At 50.2% G+C, this 22,009-nt stretch overlaps 1 protein-coding gene and 1 long non-coding RNA gene across 5 annotated transcripts; one reads left to right on the top strand and one right to left on the bottom strand.

Annotated features, from left to right (window-relative positions):
• Nucleotides 1-754: 754 nt before the first annotated feature.
• F2 (coagulation factor II, thrombin) lies at nucleotides 755-21,886 on the bottom strand. Of its 4 annotated transcripts, XM_081538534.1 has the most exons (16): nucleotides 17,746-19,507; nucleotides 16,905-17,595; nucleotides 15,181-15,645; nucleotides 14,692-14,855; nucleotides 14,064-14,088; nucleotides 13,784-13,834; nucleotides 12,213-12,318; nucleotides 11,998-12,134; nucleotides 10,457-10,771; nucleotides 10,005-10,133; nucleotides 9,798-9,924; nucleotides 8,647-8,814; nucleotides 7,943-8,116; nucleotides 7,508-7,689; nucleotides 1,151-1,221; nucleotides 755-1,015 (listed from the first exon to the last, which is right to left on the bottom strand). In XM_081538534.1, the coding sequence occupies exons 3-16, from the start codon at nucleotides 15,257-15,259 to the stop codon at nucleotides 872-874; spliced, it is 1,872 nt and encodes a 623-aa protein (XP_081394660.1). In that variant the 5' UTR covers nucleotides 15,260-15,645; nucleotides 16,905-17,595; nucleotides 17,746-19,507; the 3' UTR covers nucleotides 755-871. The 4 variants fall into 4 exon arrangements, with proteins under 4 accessions (XP_081394660.1, XP_081394663.1, XP_081394662.1 ...); XM_081538537.1 differs by lacking the exons at nucleotides 16,905-17,595; nucleotides 17,746-19,507 and adding an exon at nucleotides 21,767-21,886 and having other exon boundaries at nucleotides 15,181-15,302; XM_081538536.1 differs by lacking the exon at nucleotides 17,746-19,507 and having other exon boundaries at nucleotides 15,181-15,302; nucleotides 16,810-17,175.
• LOC145525493 (uncharacterized) lies at nucleotides 9,796-11,581 on the top strand. The gene is made up of 2 exons (XR_014068245.1): nucleotides 9,796-10,774; nucleotides 10,942-11,581. It is a non-coding gene; the product is annotated as an uncharacterized LOC145525493 (long non-coding RNA).
• Nucleotides 21,887-22,009: the final 123 nt, after the last annotated feature.

Below are 22,009 nucleotides of genomic sequence, written 5' to 3'. Positions count from 1 at the left end.
CATAGAGTCGCAAAGAGTCTGACGTGACAGTGACTGACACGTTCAGGCAGTCTGGTGCTAGGGCCCCTACTCCAATCTGCTATCCCACAACCCTTGAGAGTGAAGACATTTAAAATACTGAGCCTGTGGGGGGCATAGATCTGATATTTTAATAATCTGTGCTCAGTCACATCCGACTCTTTGCAGCCCCATAGAGTAGCCAGTTGAATTTCCCAGGCAAGAATACTGGAGTGGGGTGTTATTTCCTACTCCAGGGGATCTGCCCAACCCAGGGATTGAACCCCCACCTCCTGCCTCTTGTCTCTCCTGCATTGATTGGCAGGTGGATTCTTTACCTCCAGCACCACCTGGGAAGTCCCTTAATGACATTAGATGGATGTAACTACTCACCCCTCACTAGCCTGCCCTCCTCCAGCCTCTTCTCTGGAGGCTTGTCCCAGGACAAGCTCTTCACAGTCCAGCACAGGCTTCAGTATCTCCTATATTTCAAGTCAGACTTAGACCCTTCGTAGCCATGTGACCTTGGACGAGGTACTTCTCCAAGTCTCAGTTTACTACCTTGTGTGAGGATTGCATGACATAATCCATGAGCGCCGCAAGCCTGGAACATCTGAAATGCTCATAAGCTCAGGCTGCCATCTCCCCTCTCACCTGGCCCTGTTCTAGGGGTGGCAGATTCTTCGAGCGCCGCGATCCAGTGGCAGGACCGGCTCTTCCTGAGCTGCCCCATGAACAGCACTGGGAGTCCCGAGGCTTGCTGATAGTCACTTTTATTGAGAAAGACAGTTTTAGGAACAAACCACAAAAATAATCCTTTCACTGATTGGCCTCTGTGATTTTGCAGTGAGGAGCCTAGAATGTGGGTGGCTCCCTAACTTCCGGATCGATCAGTGACCTTCTGTATCCACTTCGTCAGGTGGGAGACGTGTGTGTAGAAGCCATATTTTCCAACCCTGTCACAGCCGTCACCCCATGAGACGATGCCCATTTGATACCAGCGGTTGTTAAAGGGGCTCTGAGGAAGAAATACGGGGTTTCCAATAGAGTCAAGTCCAAGGTAGGGTCAAGCGATTGTTCCTGAAAACTCGGGTCCCTCCCTGTTCACCCAGAAGGACCTACCCACCAGCTCCTGGCCTTCGGAGAAGCTTACCTTCATGACAAAGGGTCCCCCGCTGTCACCCTCACAAGCATCCCCTCGCTTGCCTTCATCAGGCTTGTAACCTTGAGAGAGAACCACAGTACTCAGGGAGGGACCAGCTCACGCTCCAGCCACTCTCCCCTCAAGAGACCCTGCGGGTGAGTGCCCACCGACTGCTTCCAGCCCTCCCTGACTCTGCCCGTTGCCTCACACCACACATCCAACTCAGGCAGATTTTGTCAGCTCTGTCTTCAACATACAGCCCCAGGCCAGCCACTCCTCACCACTTCTGCACCCACCCATCACATAACCACTCTCCCCTGAACCGCTGGTTTCTCTAGTTCTTTTGCTGCCTACAATCCATTCTCCACCCAACAGGCAAAATGATTTACAAAACACATCAGACTGACAGGTAGCTGAGAATAATGGCAGTTGCCTTTATCCAAACATCCCCAAGTATCCTCCACAAACAACACAGAAGAACTCAAAGAACAACAAAAGCTACGTAAGAACTACACCTTCAACATAAGTAGAACCCAGAGAACACCCAGACTTCAAACCACTTTAATGTATCTAAAGGTGAAAGTGTTAGTCGCCTCGCTGTGTCCAACTCTTTGCAAACGCACGGACTGATGCCCACCAGGCTCCTCTGTCCGTGGAATTCTCCAGGCAAGAATACTGCAGTGGGTTGCCATTCCCTTCTCCAGGGGATCTCCCCAACCCAGGGATCGAACCCACATCTCCCACTTTGCAGGCAGATTTGCAGATTCTTTACCATTTGTGGCACCAGGGAAGCCCATTAGTTAGATACATTAATTAATGTACGTTTACTAATGTATCTAACTATACATTTAATATCAAAATTTATGTGGAGATGAGGAGGGAAAAATATCCACTAGATCAAAGAAATAGATGCATATGAGTTAGGAACCTTGTAAATAACCCCAAATCTGCAAAATGAATAGATGAAAACTAAGTAGATCTAGACAAAGATACAATAGGACAACAATAAATATAAACAAAAATAGCTCAGCTGACAAAAATTCCCAAAACACAAACATGAAACAGAAGAAAATTGTAACTGAATTAACTATCAAGCAGGGAATTCCCTGATGGCCTAGTGGTTAGGATTCTGGGCTTTCACTGCCGTGACCCTGGTTTAATCCCTGGTCAGGGAACTGAGGTCCTGCAAGCTGCACGATATGGCCAAAAAAAGAAAAGATATCCTCAAGAAAAATTTTGATATGTGAAAAAGAATGAATCAGAAATTCAAAAATTAAATGGACAAAACAACAGTAAGTAGTTAAAAGCAGAAAGTGGTTGAAATGGAACTCAGACTAAGGATGAAAGAAAGCAATGGAACAGAATTAATATGTACAATATAGTCCAAGAAAACTTCATAGAAATAAAAGATCAGATGTGCATATTGAAAGGACCCACTGGGAACCTGGCAAAGCTGATTTAAAACACTCAACTCTGAGACCTATCCTAAAAAACTGAGACTTGAAAGATGAAGAAAAAACCTTCAAGGCCTCCAAGCAAAAAAACCAACTCCCTTCCAAGAGCAAAAGAATTAACACTTGGCATCAGACTTTGAAAACAATATACAAAGTAAGTAACAATAAATTCAAGGGAGGAAAACTTAAACCATGGATTTTATATCCAGTGCTGCTGAACTTGAGGTATCAAGGCTACAGAAAACCAGTTAGTTACAGGTTAGAACTCAGGAAATTCTTTACTCATAACCCTCTTGAAAAATCTGCTAGCGTACAAGCTTCATCCAACCAGGAGATGGATGCTTCAGCAAAAGGTCTTATTAACTTGCAACAAGTAGAGAAAATACAATGAAAAGTATGAGACGAGAAAAGAAAGAAGAAAGTCCACTTACTGACTGTAACTCCCTCCAGCTGACTACACAACAGTTCAGTGTCAGTTTCAGTTCTCATGTCCGACTGTGCGACCCCATGGACCGCAGCACACCAGGCTTCCCTGTCCATCACCAACTCCTGGAGTCCACCCAAACCCATGTCCATTGAGTCGGTGACACCATCCAACCATCTCATCTTCTGTCGTCCCCTTCTCCTCCTGCCCTCAATCTTTCCCAGCATCAGGGTCTTTTCCAATGAGTCAGCTCTTCGCATCAGGTGGCCAAAGTATTAAGAGTTTCAGCTTCAGCATCAGTCCTTCCAATGAATATTCAGGACTGATCTCCTTTAGGATGGACTGGTTGGATCTCCTTGCAGTCCAAGGGACCCTCAAGAGTCTTCCTACAGTTCAAAAGCATCAATTCTTCAGCGCTCAGCTTTCTTTATGGTCCAAATCTCACATCGATACGTGACTAGTGGAAAAACCATAGCTTTGACTAGACAGACCTTTGTCAGCAAAGCAATGTCTCTGCTTTTTAATATGTTGTCTAGGTTGGTCATAGCTTTTCTTCCAAGGAGCAAGCATCTTTTAATTTCATGGCTGCAGTCACCATCTGCAGTGATTTTGGAGCCCAAGAAAATAAAGTCTGTCACTGTTTCCATTGTTTCCCCATCTACACAACAATTAAAAGACCAGAAGAAACTAAGGTCATTTCAAAAAGGGGTAAGACCAAAGATAATGAACAGAACAAAAACGCACCCCTTCCTAATTATATGAAACCGTTTGAAACAACTCACAATATCAACAACACATTTGGATCAGTGGACGTACAGTGCAGTGGTGGTTCAAGAAGTTTTGCAAAGGAGATGAGCGTCTTGAAGATGAGGAGCTAGTGGGCAGCCATTGGAAGTTAACAAAGAACAATTGGGAAGACCATCAAAGCTGGTCCTCTTACAACTCCATGAGAAAATGCTGAAGAACTCAACATAAGCCATTCAACAGTTGTTTGGCATTTGAAGCAAATTGGAAAGGTGAAAAAGCTCAATAAGGGTGTGTCTCATGAGCTGGCCGCAAATCAAAAACATCGTCTTCTCTAATTCCACACAAAAACAGCTAACCGTTTCTCGATTGGACTGTGATGTGCTCAATGATTGGATTTTATCTGACAACCAGCGATGACCAGCTCAGTCGCTGAACCGAGAAGAGGCTCCAAAGCACTTCCCAAAGCCAACTTGCACCAAAAAAGGTCATGGTCACTGTTTACTGGCCTGCTGCCCGTCTGATCCTCTAGAGAAACCATTACATCTGAGAAGTATGCTCAGCAAATCGATGAGATGCACCAAAACTGCAACATCTGCAGCTGGCATCCCTCAACAGAAAGGGCCCAATTCTTCTACATGACAACACTCAACCACACATTGTATAACCAACGCTTCAAAAGTTGAACGAATTGGGCTCAAGTTTTGCCTCATCCGTCATATTCACCTGACCTCTCGCCAACCGCCTACCATGTCTTCAAGCATCTCAACAACTTTTTGCAGGGACTAATGCTTCCACAACCAGGAGGAAGCAGAAAGTGCTTTCTAAGAGTTCACCGAATCCTGAAGCATGGATTTTTCAGTTCAGTTCAGTTGCTCAGTCATGTCCGACTCTTTGCAACCCCATGAACCGCAGCACGCCAGGCCTCTCTGTCCATCACCAACTCCCGGAGTCCACCCAAACCCATGTCCATTGAGTCAGTGATGCCATCCAACCATCTCATCCTCTGTCGAACCCTTCTCCTCCTGCCCCTAATCCTACCCAGCATTAGGGTCTTTTCCAATGAGTCAACTCTTCGCATGAGGTGGCCAAAGTATTGGAGTTTCAGCTTCAACATCAGTCCTTCCAGTGAACACCCAGGACTGATCTCCTTTAGGATGGATTGATTGGATATGCTACAGGAATAAGCAAACTTATTTCTCGCTGACAAAAACATGTTGATAGTAATGGTTCTGATTTTAATTAATAAAGATGTGTTAGCCTAGCAATAATGACTTAAAATTCATAATCCAAAACCGCAAAAAAAAAGAAAATGCAACTATGTTTGCACCAACCTATTAATACTTCCTACACTGATGTTGTGAACCCCTCAAAGTCATCCATGAGGGTTGGAACAACTTCTAAACTCCTGTTCATGTCAATATTTTGACCTCTTTCCATGAATCACAAATGTTCTTAATGGCATCTAGAATGGTGAGTCCTTTCCATAAGCTTTGCAATTTACTTTGCCCAGATCCATCAGAGGAATTACCATCTATGGCAGCTATAGCCTTATGAAATGTATTTCTTAAAATCATAAGACTTGAAAGTTAAAATCACTTCTTGATCCATGGGCTGCAGAATGGATATTGTGTTAGCAGGCATAAAAACATTAATCTTGTGGTATGTCTTCATCAGAGCTCTTGGGTAACCAGGTACATTGTCAATGAGAAGGAATATTTTGAAAGGAATCTTTTTTTTTCTGCGCATCAGGTCTCAACAATGGACTTAAAATATTCAGTAATCTATATTGTAAACAGATGTGCTGTCATCAGGCTTTGCCGTTCCAATTAGGGAACACAGGAAGAGTAGATTTAACATAATTCTGAAGGGCTGGTGGCTCAAGTGGTAAAGAATCTGCCTGCAATGCAGGAGACCTAGGTTTGATCCCCGAGACAGGAAGATCCTCTGAAGACGGAAATGGCTACCTATTTCAGTATTCCTGCCTGGAAAATTCCATGGAGAGAGGATCTTGGCTGGCTACAGTCCATGGGGTCACAAAGAGTTGGACATGACTAAGCAACTAACTCTTTAAAGGCCCTAGGATTTTCTTAAGGGTAAAGGAATATTGGCTTCAACTTTAAGTCACCAGCTGTATCAGCCCCTAACAAGAGAGCCAGTCTACCCTTTAAAGCTTTGAAGCCAGGCATTGACTTCTCCTAACTATGAAAGTCCTAGAGGGCATCTTCTTCCAATATAAGGCGGTTTTGTCTGCATTGGAAATCAGTGGTTTAGTATAGTCATTTTCATGAATTATCTTAGGTGAATCCTCTGAATAACTTACTGCTTCACGTTGCACTTGGATGTTATGAAGACAGCTTCTTTCCCTAAACCTCATGAATCAAACTCTGCTAGTTTCTAAGTTTTGGCTTAAGGGAATGTTGTGGCTAATTCTATCCAGACCACTAAAACTTTCTTCATATCAGCAATCAGGCTGTTTTGCTTTCTTATCATTTATGTGTTCACTATAATAGCACTTTTCGGGGGGAGGGGTCACACTGCATGGCCTGCAGCATCTTAGTCCCCCGACCAGGGATTGAACCTGTGCCCCCTGCAGTGGAAGCATGGAATCTTAACCACTGAACCGTGAGGGAAGTCTCTAGAATAGCACTTTTACTTTCCCTTTACAAGTTTTCCTTTGCACTTACAGCTTGGCTAACTGCTGACACAAGAGGCCTGGGTTTACATGCCTTGCTCCTTAAGCTTAATCATTTCTAGCTTTTGATTAAAGATGAGACAGGTGCAGCTCTTCCTTTCACTTAAACACTTAGAGGCTGTGGCAGCGTTACTAACTGGCCTAATACCCGAGGAGAGGAGCAGTCGGGACACGCAGTTTGCTGTCTTATATGGCTGCAGGTCACGATGCCCCCAAAACAGTGACAATAATGACATCTGATCACAGGTCACCAAAGCAAATAGAATAATGACGAAAAAATCTGACACGTCGTAAGAATGACTAAAATGTGACACAGAAACATGAAGTGAGCAAATGTTGGTAAAATGGCCCCACAGACTGGACATGAACCTTCAATTTGTAAAACAAACAAAAAAACACAATATCTGCGAAGGGCAATAATGCAAAGCAAAAACCTAAGCATCCATCAACAAATGAACTGATGAAGAAGATGTAGCCTATATATATATATACACACAATATTCCTCAGCCTTAAAAAAGAATGAAATTCTGCCATTTGCAATAACATGGATGGACCAAGAAGGCAGTGTGCTTAGTGAAACAAATCAGACTGAGAAAGACAAATACTGTGTTATCACTTATCTGTGGAATCCAAAACATAAAACAGATGACTATGACAAAACAGAAACAGACTCACTGACAGGGAACAAACTAGGAGCTACCAGCGGGGAAAGGGAAATGTGGGGTGGCAAGACGGGGCTAGGGGGTTAAGGGAGAGAAATTGCCACATACAAATTAAATAACCAAGATACACTCAACAGTGTAGGGAAATACAGCCATTATTCTGTAATACCTTTAAATGGAGTATAAGCTATAAACACACTGAATCACTATGTTGTACACCTGACACTAATACTGTACATCAACTATATTTAAATAAAATGTATAATATGTAAGTAAATAAAGGGAAGCCAGGACTTGAACACAGGCCTGCGCTATTAACGTGTCTCCATCCTCCCAACCTGCGGCCCTGCTGTTCCCGCCGGCCCCGCCACGCCCAGGGGACTTGCCGGCACAGAACATGTTGTCGGTGATGCGGACCCGGGTGGAGGCCTTGCAGACCGGCGGCTCCACGATAGGCAGGTTTACCACCTGCAGGACTCTGGGCTGCACCTCGGCAACGCTGGTTGTCCACGTGTCCCTCAGGTTGCCCCAGCCCGTCACCCGCCCTTTGAATCCAGCCTGGAGCAACCTTTGGGGAAGGGAGAAGGACCCAGTGAGAACAGACCTGCCCAGGAGCCTCCTGGCCCCACCACCATCCCTTAGAGACCTGAGTCTAAGACCCCCGTGCAGGAAGACCTGAGGCCTGGAAACAGGAAGGAACTAAGGCAAGGCGTCAGGATGTCAGAGTCGGGGTCAGAGCCCAGCACAGGCCCCCTCAGCCACGACCCGCCACCGCGAGCCGCCCCCTCCGCCGCCCCCAGCTGCCCTCCTGGCTGCCCCACTTGTTTGCCGTCTTCTTGTTGGGCAGGCACACAGGATGGATGTAGTCGGAGAACTCGATGGGCCTCTTGAGCTTCAGCAGGGCGATGTCCCGGTCCAGATTCTCCTTCCAGTTGTACTTGGGGTGGATGTAGACCTTGTCCAGCGCATAGATCTTTTCCCTCTTCCGCTCATAACTGTGCAGACCCCAGCAGAAAAAAAAGAGAAGCTGTAGGCCACCCAGGGAGGTCGGCAGGTCCTCAAGGAAGCAAACTGTCTGCCCTCGGGGTCTGGAAGTCAGGGTAACCAGCGGGCTACTGTGAGGGCAGAGGGCCGGCTCCTGCCTTAGCAGACCCCTCGGCAGCTTCTTCCCAGCCTGAAGCTGCCCCAAGGCTTCAGGATCAAGCAGCCCAGGCAGGTAGCGGGAGGACACAGGCTGCAGGCCCTGATCCAAACAGCCTCTACTCAGGGGTCACACCTGGGCCACGTCCTGAAGCTTGGCAGGGCGCCAAGGGCAGGCCAGGATTCTGCTCTCTGCGAAGACTTAGTTTCTCTGTCCCCAGCTCCAAGCTTTAGTCAGGATGTGGCCAAATAGACTTTACAGCAGAGACTGCTGGGTTTTCTACCATGAGAGACGTACAGACATAGCCCCATTGCCTCAGAGCCACTGGAGCCCTCACAGTCCCTCTGGAGGACTCAGACCCCCGCCAGACACCCAGGTCTGTACCTGGTGCGGGAGTGCTTGCCGATGCGCGCCAGAAGGTCATTCTCAGTGAAGTTCTTGTCCCAAGGCGGATACAGAAGACAGTGGGCGGCCGTGAGGACCCAGCGGTCACTGATGAGGCTGGCTCCACACACCGGGTCCTGGGGACTCTTCCGGTAAAGCATCACCTGCCTGAGGGAAGAAGTGGGAAGCATTAGGAGGTAGCAGGGTTGGGGGGGTTGCTGCCCCATTCACCAGCCCTACAAGCAGAAAGGGCTGTCTAGTCAAAGCTATGGTTTTTCCAGTGGTCATGTACGGATGTAAGAGTTGGACCATAAAGAAGGCAGAGCACAGAAGAATTGATGCTTTTGAACTGTGGTGTTGGAGAAGACTCTTGAGAGTCCCCTGGACAGCAAGGAAATCAAACCAGTCAACCTAAAGGAAATCAATTCTGAAAATTCATTGGAAGGACTGATGCCGACGCTGCAGTCCTTTGGCCACCTGATGCGAAGAGCTGACTCATTGGAAAAGACCCTGATGCTGGAAAAGATTGAAGGTGGGAGGAGAAGGGGACGGCAGAGGATGAGATGATTGGATGGTGTCACTGACTCAACGGACATGAGTTTGAGCAAACTCTGGGAGATAGTGAAGGACAGGGAAGCCTGGCGTGCTGCAGTCCATGGGGTTGCAAAGAGTCGGACACGACTGAGTGACTGAACAACAAAGAACAAGCAGAAAGTCCCAAGTTTAAGAACTAATTGGACAGAGCTAACTGCTGGGCCCAGACCCCAGCTTGACCTGGTCACCCTTGGGGACAGGGCATCCATGTGACACCAAGGGGCAGCCACCTGTTTTTTGCACCTCTCCTTCCCCCCATCGAGCTTTTTCCAGGCCAGAGCTGGCACAGCTTAGCAGAGCTCTGGGGTCAGAAGAACTGGAATTGAGTCCTGCTGTGTAACCCATTCACTAAGAGCAGCACGTAGACGAGTCCCTTAAGCGCTCTGAGTCTCAGCCTCACCATCTGATCTGGAGAAGTAACAAACCTAAATAGGTGGCAGTGAGTATTCAATGCGATGCTGGTGCCGGGCTATGTCACCAGTTGACCCTAAGTCTGTGAGCGCGGAGAAGGCTCTGGGGCGCGGGGAAAGGGCGCGGGGGAGGCGTGGAGCACGCACCAGGGCGCGAGGCCAACCTCCGCGTCCTGACCCGCCACGATACGCCCCTCGATGTAGGACTCGAAAAGCTCCGTCTCCGTTTGGTCCTGCAGCTTTTTCTTCTCGAACAGGGGCCGCAGGCCACAGTCTGAGGAGCAAGCGGGACCGTGAGAGGCCGAGGGCCGCCGCCCCCCCGCGCCCCCGCACGCCGTGACCCCGGCGCCTTACCGGCCTCCCCGGCGCCGAAGGTCTTCTGGTTGAATAAGGGCTGGAAGTGGTCCTCAGACGTGCGTCCTTCGATGGCCGTGTCCGGTTTCTCACCCAGCCCGTCTTCTAGTTCCCCATCCACTGGTTCCCCTGCAGGGACCCAGACACCAGCTGCAGCTGGGCCAGGTCATGCCTCACCCGCCGCCTAGACCTCCTTGAGCCCCGGGGGCGGCGTGGAGGCCATGTGGTGTTGAGGTTAAGCGTGCAAGCGCACCTGGGTTATTAGCGAACCGCAGCTCGCAGGCCTCATTGCCCTCAGCTGTGAGAAGGGGCTAGGATCGCCCCTACCTGGTTCAGGTGGGGCTGTCAGGAAGGCCCTCTGCACACGTGGTAAGCCCGAGACCAGGGAAGGCACTCTTGCTATGACCTCCAGTCCCTGTCCTCTCTCAGGCCCCCCGGCCCTGCCCTCTCACCGCAGTAATTCAGGTCACAGTACTCAAAGCCGCCAGGCTGGCCGGCCACGTAGCACCAGGCGCCCTCCTCGTCCCCGTCTGGGTTGCGGCAGAAGTTCTCCAGCAGGGGCACCGCCGGGTTGAAGTCCTGGTCCTTGCTCAGGGCCTTGGCCTGCTCGCTGCTCCAGGCGAGGCACCGGGACCCGTGTGTGGTCACTGCCAGACGCCCCTGGTACTGCCGGCCGCGGTCCGGGATGCACGTTTCCAGTCGAGGCGACTGGCTGGTGGTGGAGCCTCCCGACCGTGGGATCACCTCCGCTGTGACTCGATCCTGGCCTGGTGGGTGAGGAGAGACGGGGCAGAGAGCGTGGGACCACGGTGGAGCCAGACAGGGTGGGAAATTCTGCCCCGTGACCTCTGACCTATATGATGTCAAGTCACTGAACCTCTCCGAGCCACAGTCCGCTTGCCTGTGAAAGGGATCGCTGATGAGGTTTTTTTTGCAGGTTGTTGAGATTTAAACAGAAGATATGCTGCAAGTGTCTGGAGAGTGACTAGCCAGGGATAGTACCCAGGTTTCACCTCCTGCGCTACCTGTACTCTGTTGGTAGTGCCCGCCCGGAGTCTAAGGGCTTCTGTGTGTTCACAAAGGCCCAGCAGGAAAGATAGCTGGATCCGCTCGCTGAGGATGACAAAAGAGAGCAACCCATGTTTGGTAGATTGAGTTACTGGCACTAATTCGTTATCCCTGCCTGAATCCACACCCTCCGTCCTGTTATTTTATAAACAAAGTGTGACCTCCACCTCTCGACCTTGGCCTTGATCACTTGACTTGCTCTGGCCAAAGGCATGTGGGCAGAACTGACTCTGCCAGTTCCGAACAGAAGACGAGTGCTTCTGCTTTCTGCTATCCCCATGGAAGAAGCTGCAGCCTTTCGGCCTCCCTCACCGTGGAAGAGCAGACCTGGACCCACCCACACAAGGAGCCAAGCTCAGCTGGACCCATTGTTGGAAGCGGGGCCACCCGCCGAGCCCATCCTACATCTGGACCCCACAGACACATGAGCGAGTGAGGCTGCAAGGAGCAGAGCCACCCCAGCCGACCCCCAGACACATAAAAAATAAACGCCTACTGGTGTCTGCCCCTGAGCTTTTGTGGTTTGCTGGTCATTTTGTGGGCTTTGCGGCACTATTGTGACTGTAGCTAGCTGTCACATGATGGGCATTAATAATGAGAATCTTGCAGGGCTGGACTGTACGAGGCTTGCTGTTGGTGCTCAAAAAAGGCCATATGGACTGAGATGGTTAGGAAAGGATTTCTGGAGAGAAGGCCCAGAGCAAGAAGGAAAGCATATTTAGAATGAGCCACGTCCTGGATCGTAAGGAAGCAAAAGCTGAGGAGGAGAAGAGGAGGCTGGAAGTAGACTTGTTCTGGCCTCCTGACTTCACTAAGCAGCAAGTGTCAGTACCTAACCCCAGCTCAGGGGGCGCTGGCATCTCGAGTCCCGTCCTGCGCTGCCAGGCCCGCGCAGGCCCACGGGCCATGGCCGTGGGCCACTCACCGCACACGGGGATGCTGCACTCTTCCCTCCGCAGAGTAGGGGACGTGGTGTAGCACCAGGGCCCAGTAATGCTGCCATCCGGGTTGCGGCAAAAATTCTCCTGCAGGTCGGCCCCCGGGTGGGTGGTAGAGTTGATTCTGGAATAGAAAGTGGCTCAGCAAGAAGCCTCCCCCCCACCCCCAGCATCTCGGCAGACAGGCCTGCCCATCACTCACTCTGGCTTATGTGGGTAGCGACTCCTCCACAGCTGGCACTCGATGCCTGACCGGGTGACGCTCACGTTCCCTCGGTAGTTCATCCCCAAACCTTCAGCGCAGTTTCCTGCGGAGACCCCAGCCCAGGTGTCTTACGCTGAGGACTTGTCCACCCGCCCTTCTCTCCCCGTAAAGCTCTGTTGGTCCATCTCCTCCAAGCTACTTCTGCTCCATGACCCTTAACCTGGCTTTACTCAGCACTTCCTTTGTACCCAGCAGGTCTACAATCCATTCAACAGCAGGCACCAAATATTCCCTGAGCGCCCCCTGTGTGACAACCATGTGACAGGCTCTGTGCCAAGTACTAAGGACACAGCAATGAATAAAGTGGTCAGAGTCACGGAAGGTCCCTGCCCTCACGGAGCTCGTATCCAGTGGCTCCTCACAACAGAATGAAAAAGTGAACAAGCTCCTTAGAACCTGGCCCTGGTCTGCCTGTCCTGTTATCTTAGTCCTCAAGCCTAAGGGCCTTTGCACATGCTCGTGCCTTGGCCTTGGAATGCTTTCCTATTTATTCATCAGTGCATCCCACAGATACAAGTAAAACTACCCCTGGGGAGTGGTCCTTGATTCTGCCAGCTAACGGAATGCTCCCTCTCCTGGAATTCTCTGGGCACCTGGAACAGAACTTTTCCGTCAATTAATTTGATGTTTTGTATTTTTGCTTTCCTATGAAACTATGAGCGCCCTCATTCTCTTAAAATTCCCAGCACTTGATCATAGAGCTTGACAGGTTGCAGAGGTTTTAGTGAGAGGTCTGCTGAATAAATTACTTAACCCATGAAAGCCTGGCCAGTGACTGAAGGCTATGTTGCGGGGCCTGCTGTCATACTAAAGGTATACTCGGAGTGCGGTGGGTGAGGGATGATGTGCCCGGAAGGCTCAGCAAGGTGGCGGCATTTGCAGTAGTCCTTGAAGGATGGGGCAGGGTGGGATGGTTCAGCAGTGAGGGCTCTCCAGGGGGAGATAATCATGTTAACAGGGGCCAGGATCTGACACATCTTGGCCTGTTTAGAGAAATGCTTGCTTTCAGGAAGCGGGGGCTCTGGGTTCAGGGTTGGTGCGATGGGAGAGAAGGCTAGAAGGGAAGGTTAAGGTCAGAACCCACCCAATTCACCAGGCTAAGAAGCCTGTGCTTTATTCTGGGGACAATGCGGGGGCAGAGGGGAGGCACTCAAGGTGTTGGAGAATGAATGTGAGGTTATGGAAGCTCTGCCTTGGGGACGTGGGGAAGACTGATTGGCATGGGCAGGGGCTTGGCTGAGTGAGAATGAGGCCTTAACATTAATCCATGACGCATTCATTCATTTCCTCCTCCACCATGAATCATCCTACTGATGATTGCCAGGCACACAGCCAGGGGCAAAGACGCACCCTTGACCTCAGGAACAGAAAGGCCACATCAGCTGCCAGAGGCCACCCCACCCCACCCCCGAGCCACGGCTCCTACCCTACCCCTACTCTGCGCTTGTCGCAGGCTCTCCCCTCAAATCCTGCACGGGGGTCTCCCCACCCCCATGTCAGTTCCTCACCTTCCATACATTCATTGAGCTTTTCTCGAGAACTTCTCGCTGATTCACAAGCTAGAAAAGACCCAGAGACACCACCGAGATTGATGTAGGGACGGAACAAGTAAAGGGTGAGACAACATTCAGAAACAGGGGGATGGGCAGACAGATGGAAGACAGAAGGAACGCGGCAGGGGTGGAGGGGCGGGTGATTGGATGGACCAGAAGATTCTCTGGGGTGGAGCACTCTCCAGCTGGGGTCCCCAGGACTCCCTTCCCAGAGCAAAGTCTTCCGAGTGTTCACCTGTGTACTTGGCCCAGAACACATCCTGAAAAACAAGGCTGAGTATGAGGTTGTGGCACCATCCCTTTTGCTTTTTATAGTAAACTTTGTCTTCTCCCTATACTTCCCCCTTTCCCTTACTCTGGTTACACCCTGGGGACATGAGGGGCGCTGCCTCCACCCCTCCACCCCGCAAAGGGATTTCTGTGGGTGGGGTAAACTGGCAAGGAGGGGCCCACACAGAGCCCCGGGGAAGGGAAGGCTGCACAGAGCTCCTGGGACACTGAGCCCCAGGCCTGACTGGAGCCCCAGCGCCCAAGGAGGGCACAGAAGTAGCAGCAGAGCTAAAGCTGAGAGGCCGTGCAGCCAGGTCCAGCGGCTGCAGACATCCCAACATAGACAGATGTCTAAAGACTGAGGAGCCCCCTTCCCTCGAAGCCCTGGAGCCTCGCTGGACCCTGGGGCCTTGACAGAGCCAAGGCGCTGGGCCCTCCCAGAGAGACTGAGCTGCTCATCCCAGCGGCCCAGTGAAACGGGGCCCGCACGACATGACCACCAGAGAGCTGCCGTGTTCCTCGTTCCCCTCCTCTGTGCTCCTGCAGCTGGGGACTCCTTGGAGGGACCGGGCCCTGCCTCCCTGGGGCCTCACCGTGGCACTGGGAGACTCCAGGGCCTCGAAGGCCTCCTCGTGGCTGCACGGCTCCTCCAGGCACTCCCGCTCCAGGTCGCCCTTCCGCAACTCCTCCAGGAAGCCCCTGTTGGCACGGCGGGCCCTCTGGAGCAGCGAGGATGCTTGCCGATGGGCTAGGAACACTGCAGGGGGAGGAGGGTGGGACAGCGGCCACCGTGGGGGCAGGAAGCAAGCACGGCCGGCCTGCTGGCTTCCGAAATGCGGGAGGGGGCCTCTAGGAAAGGCTGCTAATGGCAGCCCACTGGCCCCCTCCTTTCACGGGTCACCCCCAGCCCACCTTCCATATTGCATGAGAGCAGCAGTCACTGTCCATCTGGCCCGGAGCGCCCACTCCTTCCCTGAGCTGGACACGGTGAGGATCTGGGCATCAGCCCCACCATGGAGACCCCCACCCAGGGGCCCATGTCCCAGTCCGCCAGCCTACCCCAGCTCCCAGAGCCCCCTCACCATGCTGGCTGTGCGCGAGGCTGAGCAGGACAGCCAGGGCCAGGCAGCCAGGGAGCTGCGGACCTCGGACGTGCACCATGCTGCGTCTGCTCCCAGCACTCTGCGGGCTGGTCCTGACCCCTCTGGGTTAATGTTGAACCAACATGAAGAAATCAGCTGGTAGGCGGAGGTCAGCGAGGTCAGGGCCGTGGGGACAAGCGGATAGATAGCCCACCCCCGCCATCTGGGAAGACGGACGGGACCTCCAGGAACTGGGATGGGGGGCCTGGGAGGAAGCCACAGAGCGGAGTCCAGAGTAGCTGCCATCATCCAGCCCCTCCCTGTCTGGGGTCAGTGGGGTCACAGGGTTCTCCTGCAGGCTCCTTTCGATCCTAACGCACAGCGATGGTCGCTTTGACCTGTGCGAGCCTGTCCCCTCATCCGGGCGGTGGGGAGAGTGTCTTGCTGTGGAGACTGAAGGGGATTCTGAACATAGAGGTAGAGATTAATAAGCAGTAGCTGTGTGCAGGGAAGCCTGCAGGGAGGTGTGTGGAGCCCACCGTCCACCCGTAAGGAAATGGAGGGGAGGGTGAGCCAGATGGGAGCTGCCGGGGCAGGGCCGGCCACTTGGCCATGGACAGAGGGTCCCACATCCCTTCCCCGTGGCCTGGGAGCCGGGAAGGGGACTGAACAGCAGTTTGTGTGTAGAGGTTGCCGGGAGGAGGAGCCGGGCCCAGGGCCTCTCTGGCCTCCGGTCTGTTTTCGTTCCCAGGCCTCCCAGGCCTGGGGCCCACAGTACCAGCTCAGATCCCCACACCCGCCGATCTCCAGGGCAGAACCCTCCCTCTCCCCTGGCCTGTCTGCCCCGGGGCCGGGCCCAGAATGGCTGCTGCTCCCACATGGCCCCTTGCCCAGGCCTCCCCCATTTCCCGATTGCAGCATGAAAGATAAATATTAGTCCTGGGTCTAATTAGGACAGAAGGCCAAAGAGCAGGAACACAGGGAGCGCGGGTTTTGCCTTGCCATCCTCTGGGCCTGGCTGTTTGGGGTCTGGACCGGGGTCATGTCCAGTGTGGGAAGATCGCAGGGAGAGGCCCAGGGCCGGGCAGGGGAGGGAGGGGTGGCAGAGAACTAGGGACCAGGGCTCCTAGGAGTCAGCTCAACTCCCGGGTGGTCGGGTTCCACCACTGTATATATGTATTTACGTTATACATGTATTCATTCCTATTTTTCTATGTATTTTAAAAACTGAGGTTTAGCTTGTATACAACAATGTTGAAACAACTCACAGTGTTTCAAACTGTTATTATGTGCACACCCATGTAACTACCACCAGCTCAAGAAGGGGACATTTCCAGCCCCCAATAGACTCCTTCGAGTCATTTCTGAGATAATCACTACTCTAACCACCATCATTACTACCACAGATCAGCGTTCCTACTTTCGCACATCATATAAATGGAAACCGCCAGCATATACCTGTCTGGCTTCTCTCGCTCAGCATGTTTCTGAGGCTCATCCCTGTTGCGTATATCAGAAATCTGTTCCTTTTAAATCTGTGTAATATTTCATTGCATGAATATTGTAAATTCATTTAAACATTCACCTGTTGGTGGGCTTCTTGGGTGGCGTTAGTGGTAAAGAACCCACCTGACAATGCAGGGCACGTAAGAGTCACGGGTTCGATCCTTGGGTCGGGAAAATCCACTGGAGAAGGCAATGGCAACCCACTCCAGTATTCTTACCTAGAGAATCTCAAGGACAGAGGAGCCAGGATTAGGCCTCCACATGGGCTATAATGAATGGTACTGCTGTGAATATTTGTGGACAGGTCTTTTGGTGTAGATAAGCACTGGTTTCGGTTGGGTACAGAAGATCCAGGAGTAGGTCCCAAGGCAGGCATTTGTTTTGACTAAGACACTTTGACAAATAGTCCTCCCGAGTGGTTGTACTGGTTTACACTCTCACCAGCAATGTTTGAAGTCTTTCAGCAGCTTGTATCACACCAGCTCATATATCCACTTCACAGTGACCATTCTGAGGGATGTGTTGGTGTCTCTGTGGTTTTAATTTGTATTCCCTGCTGACTAATGATATTGAGCCTATTCCATTGGGTTTTTTTTTTCTTTTTTCTTGTAGTGGAGTGGTAAAAAGATCTCACCTCATTAATTTCTTTAAAAACTCCATATGAGTAAGTAAGGGGGTAGGGCTGAAGAGGGATGTAGTTTCATCTTTCCCGATTTTTTTTGAAGGGGAGCCCCGCCCCCTCACCGTGGCCATGCGGAACTTCCCAGACCAGAGATTGAACCTGTGTACCCTGCAGTGGGAGCTCAGAGTCTTAACCCCTGGACTACCAGGAAAGTCCTCATCCTTCCTGCTCGAAGGCAGGTGATCTTCCTTCTGCTGAGAAGCAGCTTGAGCCAGTGCTGAGTCAACCTGGGAGGAAGGAGAGGGTGTTGGCCAGGAGAAGGACACAACACCCAACAGTGGCCCCTTCTACTGAGAGTTCCGGCCGAGCGAGGGGCCTGCTGACTGCCCTGCCTTGTTCCCTCCCTGTCAGAAACCACCATCCCGCCAGCCAAGTACCGCAGCATGCAGGAGAGTGCCGACTTGGGAGGCTGGTCCTGGGTCTCAGCATCTGTAAAACCAGAAGTATAACGACATTCACTTCGCAAGGCTGTTGTTGAAAAGCTTAAGGTCACACCAGCCTCTCTACGGGCTCTTCTTTGGAGTTGCAGCCTTGCTGAGCCCACGGCTCGCTCCTGCACAGACACGGCTGTGCGGGGCAAGGCTTGGCCGTGTCTTCCTCAAGCTGTTTCAGACGATGTTCCCAAGGAGAAAACATGAGATTTGGTTATAAGGATTCCTGCTTTCCCAGGCTTGTCCCTGGGTTTATGAATCAGGATGATGAATGGACAAGCCACGATAGTACCCACGGCCACGTCCATTTAGGGGGGAGAACTTTTCTGACGAGAACTTCATTTGGGACATGTCCAGACATCTGGTCCTTGGCAAATGTTGGACCCAACCCAAATAGCTTGGTTGGTTGGCAGCACAGCTAAGAACGATGGGTTAGATGGCCAGACTGGGTTTTTTGGTCAGGAGAGAGACGGCATGGATACTGTGGAGGCCATGAGCACTTGGAGCTAGGGATGGCAAGACCAGCAAGAAGACTCTCGGCCATTCTGAGGTTTTTTCTTTTTAGTATTTTCTTGGCTGTGGCACCCGGCATGTGAGATCTTAGTTCCCCAACCAGGGATTGAACCTGAGTCCCTAGCATTGGAAGCATAGAGTCTTAACCACTGGATCACCAGGGAATTCCCACTATGATAAATTTGATTTTGTGTTTTATCTTATCTCCATGGTTCCTCTTGTCCCTGCAGAGACCACCTCCCAGCTCTCAAATCTTGCTGTTTGCGCTCTCCCTGTAATTCTTTGAATTCCAAATACTTCTTGTCTCCTTCCAGGCCTAGTTGGATTCAGTTTACTGTTGTGAAGTCAAAACTAAATTACTCCCCCAAAGCATATTATACTGTTTGTAAAGTATCACAAGGCCTGGCACTCAATAAACAGCATGGATTATGGGATATGATGCAACAAGGAATCCACAATGATGCCAGTAAAGGGTTCTTCCTAAAAGAGTGAACCTGGACTAGATCAAACCTCTCGATTTAATTACTAGTTTATAGGAATAAGTAAGACATCAACCACGAGGAAGGAGGGCATTTGACAGGACAAATGACCCTGGTTTCTGTAACAAATTCATGACATGGAAATGAAAGGGGTGGTGGCAGAGACTGTCCAGAACAGAAACATGAGCAAAGACCTAACAACAAATGGACAAAGGGAACAGAATGACCATGATCGGTTCAGACCTTTGAACACATCAACTGTAAAAAGACTAATTTTGGACAAATAAAATCTAAACATAGGTTAGATATGCAATGACATGGAAGAATTATTTTTAGTTTGCTCAGTGTTAGCTGACATATGGTTTTATTTTTTTAAATCCTTGTAAGTTATAGATTATACTTAGGGATTTATAATAAACAGATGAAACAAGCAGGGCAAAATGTTAATGATCATTAAATCTAGGTGGTAGGGATTGTTACATTATTCTTTTACATGTTTTGTGTTTGAAAATGTTCATGATGAAAGTGGACTTGATTCCTTAAGAAATGGAGGCCAGGACTATCAAGTGGGTCCTAGTTGGACAGCCTTCCTGCTCTCTTGAAAGAAGAAAGTGGAGTCGCTCAGTCGTGTCCCATGGACTGTCAACTACCAGTCTCTTCCATCCATGGGATTTTCCAGGCAAGAGTACTGGAGTGGGCTGCCATTTCCTTCTCCAGGGGATCTTCCCAACCCAGGGATCGAACTCAGGTCTCCAACACTGCAGACGGGTGCTTTACCACCTGAGCCACCAAGAAAGCCTCACAGCTGATGAGGTAGTTAAATGTTCCTGCTCTCTTGAGTGAACACCAGACTGTACCCACTCTTTATTTTGTGGAGAGGACTGGGGGAGAGCACCCCTCTGTGAATGTGGCTCTGGGAAGATCCAAGAGTTCTGAGACAGGGTAGCACTTCCGTGGGTGAAGGGCCCCAGTGGACTGAGCACAGGCTCAGGCCTCAGGGCCCACCGCAAGCCGCCCAGCCTCCAGGGACCTCTTCCCTGGAATTCTCTGGGGCCAGGAGGTCCCTACAGTCAAGCTTGTCATTCCTGCTTTCACCACAAACACATACCTGCACCTTTCAAGCAGGTTGAATTTTCCTCTGAGAACAAGGCCATAATGAGGGGTTGCACGTTGGTATCAAAGAAAATCATGGCTGAAGCCAACATTATGTTGTAAAGTGAAGCTCCATAATCAGTGAAAACAGCCAAATTGTGTTCCAGGACATAGAATTACAGAATTTCAGAGCCGGAAAGGAGATCAGATATTACTAAATCCAGACATTTTGAAACCTAGGCCTCTGGGTATGTACTACATGGTGGCCTTTTTGCATATTAAAAAAAAAACTCAAAAAATTATAAAAATAATTTTTACAATTTTTTTCCCCAGGAATTCCCTGGCAGTTCAGTGGATAGGGCTCAAGCTTTTATTGCCAAGGACCCTGGTTCGATCCCTCATTGGGGAACTAAGATTCCATAAGCTACATGGTGTGGCCAAAAATAAAAAAGGAATTTTCTCCCTTTTGGCTGAAATTATATCTTTTTAGGTGGTTGCCTTGTATTTTTTTCCTTAGGTTGATCAGCAGTTTACTATTTTGATTTAAAAATATAAATCAATTTCTCTTAAAACTTTAAAAAAAAACATTAAGAGCCACAGAAGGAGAAAAAAAAAAAAGTGAGCCAAAAAAGGCTTCTTGATGAAGCTGAGATTGGGATCCATGGATCTGGTTGTTTGCCAGGTCACTGAAGAAAGGGAGCCTCAGAGTTGGGAAGCTAGTGGTCAAGGTCTTACAGAGAGGTGGTGGTCAAGCGAGGACCAGGACCTGCCTCCTGGGCCATCACTCTTCTGACACAACCCCGTCCTGGCATTTTGGCAGGCTACAGCGTAACTGCACCATGCACTTACCCGAGGGGGACCCGTTCTAAGACCCTCAGTGGATGCCCGAGACCATGGATAGAACTGAACCCTACCCACATTGCGTTTTCCTATACTAACGGGAGGGTCGTCTACACTGGATGAAGGGATGACGCACATCCTGAGTGGGAGGGCAAGAGATTTCACCGTGCTCCTCAGAATGAGTTCACAGCTTAAAATTTGCAAATTGGTTATGTCCAGGATTTTCCATTTAATGCTTCTGGATGGGAGTTGACTGTAGGTAACTGAAGCCATAGAAAGGAAAACCAATGTGTGGGGGGGTGGGGCAACTACTGTATATCCACAGGACGTGCACCTGAGTACAAAAGTACTGAGTGACGCTGACCTGTCCAAACGAGCACTACCTATAGGCAACAGGTACCTCAATCTTGTCCTCCAAGTTAAGGGGGCTGGTCCAATACTATGTTTTTTTTAATTTGGTTGCGCTGAGTCTTAGTTGAAGCATGTGAGATCTAGTTCCCTGACTAGGGATGGAATCCAGACCCCTGCATTGGGAGTGCAGAGTTTTCACCACTGGACTACCAGGGAAGTCCCTCCAATATTATTAATAACCAGCTGCAACTTATTAGGTGCTCATCATGTGCCAGGTATGTAGTACTGATGAGGTAAGAACTACGGCTAATCCCATTTTACGGATGAGGCAACAGAGGTATGGAAAAGTAACTTGCTTGAGTTTATGCAGCTAGTTCAGGGTAAAGCTGTGATCCACACCTGCACTTGTCTAGTCCATGAATCAAATTTTATTCTATTGTTAAGATTTTTCTCACAGTATTAAAGCTGCAAGTCAGGATAAAAGATCCTTTGTCTCCTGCCCTTTCTGATGTTTGGCTTAGCAGCTATATACACTGCATGGTTAGATCTGTGAAAAGGCTTCCAGCAACATTTTCATGGCAACTTTGCTCTACAGCAAGCAGCAGCACTCGAATTTGGTGCTAAGTACACTAAACAGTTCAAAGTGACTTCATCAGTGGATGGAGAAAAGAAGTAGGGGATAAAGGACTTACAATGTTGTAATGAAACAGGAACTATTTTGATATGGGGGAAGGGATGTCTTCTCAAACCATATTCCAGTGATCAGTTTTCCCAAGAACTGTCACTGTATTTTATTTCCACCGGAGAGGCACTAAGGTGGGCTTCAGAGGGCCTGGGGCCCCGTCCTGGTTCTGCTCTTCACTGGCCTCATGCCTCCATGGGGGGGACTTCTCTCTTGGCCTCTGTTACCTTATCTGAAACGGCAGGAAGTTGGA

The sequence above is a fragment of the Giraffa tippelskirchi genome, chromosome 11, assembly GCF_054371585.1.
Source record: "Giraffa tippelskirchi isolate mGirTip1 chromosome 11, T2T-mGirTip1v1.2.pri, whole genome shotgun sequence".
NCBI classification, from domain to species: domain Eukaryota; kingdom Metazoa; phylum Chordata; class Mammalia; order Artiodactyla; family Giraffidae; genus Giraffa; species Giraffa tippelskirchi.
Note: the sequence above shows the minus strand (reverse complement) of the source record. Positions and strands in the feature narration are given on the sequence as shown.